This window comes from Sycon ciliatum, chromosome 8 (assembly GCF_964019385.1).
Source record: "Sycon ciliatum chromosome 8, ocSycCili1.1, whole genome shotgun sequence".
Lineage (NCBI taxonomy): Eukaryota > Metazoa > Porifera > Calcarea > Leucosolenida > Sycettidae > Sycon > Sycon ciliatum.
Genome location: NC_088650.1, coordinates 17211149 through 17217706, shown reverse-complemented (window position 1 = coordinate 17217706; position 6558 = coordinate 17211149). Strand labels below are relative to the sequence as shown.

General features: G+C 48.0%; 1 protein-coding gene across 1 annotated transcript; it reads left to right on the top strand.

Moving 5' to 3' along the window:
* The first annotated feature begins 2286 nt into the window (after positions 1-2286).
* Positions 2287-5772, top strand: LOC135823922 (trichohyalin-like). Its single transcript, XM_065336800.1, has one exon. The coding sequence runs from the start codon at positions 2526-2528 to the stop codon at positions 4872-4874; it is 2349 nt and encodes a 782-aa protein (XP_065192872.1). The 5' UTR covers positions 2287-2525; the 3' UTR covers positions 4875-5772.
* The last annotated feature ends 786 nt before the right edge of the window (positions 5773-6558 follow it).

Genomic DNA, 6558 nt, shown 5'->3' with positions numbered 1-6558 from the left:
CTTTCGACTCCGCCGTACCGCTGATGTTGCTGCATGGCATACGCTATATGCGCTGTGTGTGTTTTTGCTGTATACGCTGTTATGTCCAGTTTTATATGCTTATGTTTTGCATGTACGCTGTTTTTGCATGCTATAAATAGCTGGTGTTATTAGTGTTCATTGTTAATTATCAGATGAAGTGAAATATACTGTGTAAAGGAAAACAGTTGTCCTCGTGCCGTGTGGTCGTACGATCCTGACAATTTAGAGAATCTTAGAGGGTTCATAACACACGTCGGTGTCTGTTTGTCATCATGACTAAGTCGTGCAGTTATCACTTACATACTTTGAAGTACATGATCGTACTACCCTGTCCGATCCCATGTAGTGATAATCGTCTAGACTATAGAGATCAAATTACATTTTGTTTTATATTTCATTATTTACTATGTTCACATACCCAACTCGTAATTTTTTTAAAATAACAATGAAAGACAATCAGGGAGTTGTAAAATACCGGTATTTTACGACTCCCTGAAGACAATGGTACTGAGACAACACTCAGGGTGCGTTTGGTTGGTACGATCTAGAACAGGATCGAACAGCTGGTGCACACGGAGCAGCCTCATGCCAACCAAACGGTACTCCAGAAACAGAGCATGTTTTTGTGAAAAATATGCCAAACTTGGTGCATTCTTCAAAATGTGTATGGGTCACCATGGTCACTGTGTACGATACGACGAGTCCAACCCAAAAGCGTATGCACGTGATCATTTAGGACCAAAATCGATGTTCCCGCCAGGTTTCACTGTGAAAAAGTGAAACTGCTCGGTCTGCTCCGGCCTCGAGGCCGGAGCAAGCAGAACATGTTCTGGCCGACCCAGAACAGGTGCAGTCCCAACCAAACGCGCTGTTCTGGTGAATCCTGTTCTAGTTCGCACCAACCAAACGCGCCCTCAGTCTTCAACCAAAGCTATAAATAATTATATCTCTACCTGTACCCGCATGCACTTGGCCGGCTAGGCCTAGGGCCAGTAGTGGGCCAGTGGCAGTACTGTGTAGATGACCATCGTTGCGGTCCCTCCCTACCTACATGTACATGTACCTCCATATCTCCCTCCCCTGACCCCCTCTCCCCCCTTTCCGATTTCTCTTTCAGCACAAGGCACGTTCACCACAAGTTGAAAGTGGCTTGCCCGGTACCGGTACAGTGTATGTAGTTTTTTTTTAGATCTCGGCAGGGAGTCATCAAACACCAAAATATTTGCGGATTCCCTGATCTTAGCCAAAAGAGGAATCACTTTGTCCAAGCACAAACATAAAACTAATTTAAAAGTCACATACCTTCTTTTACAGGCCGCTACACCGTGTAGTCGTTGCAAAAACGGGAGAAATGCCGCAGTCCCCACTACCGGTTTCTACTTCGTCTCCTACTCCGCATTCATGATCACTGTGCATGCTTAGAGCACGCACAGTGATCTACGTTCTAAAGTGAGATATTCCTTCAGCCTTCAGGCTTCAGTAGTTACCTTGGATCCGCAAAGAAAAAACTTTCTTTGCGGATCCAAGGTAACTACTGAAGGAATCTCACTTTAGAACGTAGATCACTGTGCGTGCTCTAAGCATGCACAGTGATCATGAATGCTACGAGGAGACTCGAAGAACTCTGATTGGAGTTCGCCGAGGCTCCTCCAATCTGTATCCTCACAACTAACTACATGTACTTGACACAAGGCAAAGGCCCACGATCGTAGATATGCACGATGGGACGAACACGATGCAGCCGGGCTGAAACGCTGACTGAACGATTACAGTTACAATAGGGGGAATTCCCAGAGTGCTCAACAAGGCAAAGCCAAGGCTCAGACCGTGGCACTGGTACATGTACATGACTGTACAGTACATGTATTACAGAATACAGTCAGTATGGCTACCCTGTGAGGCTGTGAGTGCATGACAGACTAACCCGTAGTAACCGGTCACTTGGATTTGGAAGCGCACACTGCCGTTCTTGCACACAACTCACAAGTCTTGTGTGTGCACTGCTTGCTACTGAGTACGTGAATTATTTTTGGCTTTCTCTTCTCGACTGTAGTTTTATGACTCAAATATGAGTTCAAAGCATGGAGTCATAGACCCCTGGCCCTGCGGCCCTGGTTCAAAGTAATGCTACTAGTAGTAGTAGGTTCTACGCATAGTATACCATGACATTGTGATATTTTTCATGCTTCAGGATTCAGGAAGCAGAATCTGATCTAAATTTTACTAAAAGTACAACCATGATGACATTGTAAAACAGTAAAAGTAACAATGTGTCGTTTCTTTCATTCGCTATCAAACATTCTAACTCGTCGTCCCTAACGCTGCAATCTCATGGTGTTTGCTGAACAGACGCACTGTTGATGAAGAGCTTGGACTTTTGTGCCTGAACGGCTAATAGCAGTAGCGCACAGGACAGTGCTTGGTGAGCCAGGGTGATTCTCGATCATCGGATTGGAATTTTTCCGTTGGCATTGTACCTTCTTTGCTTGTGTTTTTGAGGCTCGATGGCTGATCAGTCAAGTTCGCTCCCGAACGAAGAGAGTACAGGAAGCTGTGCAATCTGTGGAGAGCATCCTGAGCAAGGACGTGTTCTGCCATGCAAACACGCGTGTTGCCTGCAGTGCCTAGAGAACGGAAAGACTCGACCTGCTCGATTGCACAAGAGGCGTTCGTACAAGGTCCGATGTCCGCTGTGCCAGGCGAAACATCTCACCAAGACCGTCTCGGCCTTTCCGAGAGTCTCAGTTGATGCGCAATCAGGCGTCAAGTCCATATCGATATCCGTTGAATGCAAAAACCATCCTAACCAGCTGGTGCAGGCAATCTGCAATGAGCATTGTGTAGGAGTGTGCGAAGCGTGCATTCAAGGTCACCAGTCTTGTTCAATGACCTTACCAGAGGATTGGTCCTCAAAGGGATTGGATTTGAGAAAACAGGCTGTCACCACTGCTGAGCTAACTCTTATTCCCCTGTGCCGTATGATGGTGACGAGTGAAGACAACTTTACAGCCCTACGAAAACACGTACAGCATGTGGAGGGTGAGATGGTCCCAAACCCGAACCCTGATCCAAGCAAAGATGAGTTCTCGATCAGAGAACTACATGACATGTTCGATACGGAAGGCGCAGAATACTCTGATCATAGTACGCTGCTGTGCAGGGAAGTGCAGGTGTTCCTCGACCTATTCACTGTATGCGAGAAACTTCTCACCTATTCACGAGACGACATTGTCGAGCAAACAAGTGCCATCTGCTCGGCACTTCTGCGTATGAAGAAGATGGCCTGCGCAGAGTTGGCAACATCGGCTTGGGAGCGTAGCCATGTTGTGGAGTATTCCGATTACAAGCTGATCATAAGGGATGCACAGCGTGGCACGTACACCGCAAATGCAAAGCCGAAGGAGGACATGTCTTTGGAAGATGCGGCGACGGCTTTCAGTGATCTTCATGGTCATGCCGTATTACTAGAAAAAGACATTGCGCAGGCAATCGATTACACACTCACCTCACTACTCCGGTGGAAGAGCAAAGCAAACACCATGGCGTCGTCACACAGCCCCGGTGGCGGCGATACTCCTCACGGTGGCCTGATCAGTGCTAGTCAGCTGAAGCAAGGCCAGCAGCGCTACGACCAACGCCAGCAGCAGGCCAAGCGCCTAAACGCTGAGCAGAACCGGCGCTTATCAGAGCAAGGTCAGCAGGCCGACGCGCTACGCCGCAAGCGCCAGGAGAGCACCGACAGACGTGCCAGTGAAAGCGTGCTCAGTCAGGGTCAACGGGCCGACAAGCTGCGGCGCCAGAGACAAGAGCAACTCGAAGAGCAACGTCTCAAGATCCAGCAGGCACGGAAAGAAGAAGAAGAGCGTCAAGAGCAGCGCCGTAGAAAGGCGCAGGAGGCCCTGGAAAAGCAAAAGCAGGATCGTTTGGAGCAGGAAAGGAAGATGCAGGCGGAGATTGAGCGGCAGCGTGAGAAGCAAAGATCTGAGAAGCAAAGGCGCGAAGAAATACGCCAGCAGCACCAGGAAAAACAACTGCAGCAGCATGCAGCGCTCAAGCAGGATCGCGTCGAGAAAAGTCAGAGAATGCAGAACGAGCAGCGATCCGTGTTGGAGGATTTCCAACGCCAGCAGCACGCTGGAATCCAGCAGCAGCACCAGAGCCTGCAAGAGCGCAGTGAACAGCATCACAGCCTGCGCCTAGAGCAAGAAGACCAAGTCCACCAGGTTCTCCAGCGCCAGCAGGAGAAGAAGAAGCAGACCACTGACACGCACCAGGCCCATCAGCACCTTGACGATGACCAACTAGACCTGCAGAAACGCCACGAGGAGAAACAGCAACAGCAGCAGCAGATGCTCATTGAGCAGCGTGGGAATGATGTCCAGCGAGAGCAGAGGCTGCGTGACACCATGGCATCTAAAAAACAACAACAAGAGTACCAGCTACGTGACATGGTCGAAAAGCACCACATTGGCGAGAAGCAGACGCCTCGCCTTGCCAATGCTGTCCAGGATGTCATGGAGATGCAGCGTCGGCAGAATGTAGAGCACGAGGAGCGCATCAAGCAAGTGCTCGGAGCACAGGACGAAAAGAAAAGAAAACAGCAAGAACAGCAGCAAGGTGGTGGCATGGATGTTGATCCTGTTCTTCGTGCACAGGCCGACAAGAAGAGAGCACAGCAAGAGGAGCTTGTGCAGCTCAAGCTGAGTGAGGAGAAACGACTGCAGGAGCAGATCGAGAAGAAACGGCAGCATCAACAGGCCGTGGTGGATCAGCATCAAGCAGAGGAGAGACAGCACCGAGAACAAGTGCTACAGGTTCTGAGGCACCAGCCATCCCTTGACCAAGCCACTTGAGATTCGGGCCACATCCGAATTCTTCACGTCCTTACACAAACTTTACTGAATAATAGGTTGGTATCCAAGGGTTCGGCTCTTGAGATTTGGGCCACATCCGAATTCTACACGTCCTTACACACGGTTCACAACTTGATTGGCAGGTATCCAAGGAGTCGGCGTTGACTTCAAATTTCCCGACTACATTATAGTTCTCCCAATGACTGACATTGGGAGTATGTCAGGTACACGTAAGTGACACAAACAAGTCTGGTGGTCTTTTTCAGTATGATCCACCCAACACTGATCTTTGCTGCTGATGAATCGAATGACATAATTCCCATACATTCCAGCAGAAAAAGACAAAATAAAATACTTGTGGAATTATAGTATCTATAAAGCTATAATTCCACAAGTATTTGTCTTTTTCTCGGTGCTTTCGGTACATGTTTGTCCTGCCTAAACTTCCGATACCTGAACAAACACTGATAAGGTTCATACAATAGCCAACTGACTTTCTGTCAAATTCTGTTCCCTCACTGGTCCTATCATAGCCTTGAACGTTCCACGCTGGAAGGCTGTTGGTTTGCGCACTGGAAAGGCTGTTGGTTTGCGCACTGGAGATGTGTTAGAGCTAGGTCTCAGGCCGTTGAATGTCTCAGTAGCCTGTCAGTTTTGTACTCTGTTATCGCACTTTCTGATTACTTATCTTGTTACAGTCGTGGATAGTTGCTTCATAACTCGTTTCCATGTGATTTCTTTCTACATGTATTTTGATTTTCGGTCCCTAAACTTTCACTTTCTCATTCTCTCGTCTCCTGGATGGCGGGGATTAAAGTGACTACTAGCACCATGCTACCCATTCAATATCGCACCAGTGGAGAACCCCTGGATAGGCTACCCGCCTCTGGGTCATCCCTCAAATAAAGATAATAATATATCAACAGACTTGTTTGAGGGAAAGAGACAAACGGGAAAAGTCTGAAGAAAAAATTGACTGTCACCACCAGGACTCGAACCAGGGACCTTCGCTTGTAGCCAGCGATGCTCTAACCACTGAGCTATGGTGTAGTCGTCATCCCAGCATGCAGAGGCCAGTTACAATGTAATAATAATAATATAATACAAATAATCTACGTGGAGATAATAATTTTAATATAGCTATGAATAGGATGAAGGCTGCAGACGTCATGCAACTACGTTACTTGTTTGACATGTATTACTGTGTATTAAAGGGGAAGAAGTTAAGGCAAAAATTAAAATTTCACCAGTTGTAGTCTTCGGGGTGCTGAGTCGAATGGTCTTGGTCCGAGAAAGCTGAGACGCTCCCTTCCTACTTGAATCCCAATCGAACTCGCGCACTTCCACCGAAACTGGGTGACTGCGCCCTACGAGATGGGGATTTGTATGCAAAATGTCACTAAAAGCGCCATTTCGTTCTTATAAAAGCACGGATGACCGCGATTAGCCCATATGTTGTAGTCTTTTGGACGCTGAGTCGACTGGTTTTGGTCCGAAAAGGCTGCGATGCAGCGTTCCTCCTTTATTCCCAATCGAACATGGTTGAACAAGCGGTCACGTGCTCCTGGGTGCCCAAATCACCTGGTCACCACGCCAGCAGGCGACAACTTTCACACCAAGGTTCAACTCGAGTGACAGGACTGCACCCAAAAAAGGTCAAACAGGCTAGTAAGTTGTACCCTGC

Bases quoted from the DNA above. Each gene is read 5' to 3' on its own strand.
- LOC135823922 (XM_065336800.1), top strand. From the start codon at position 2,526: ATGGCTGATCAGTCAAGTTCGCTCCCGAACGAAGAGAGTACAGGAAGC.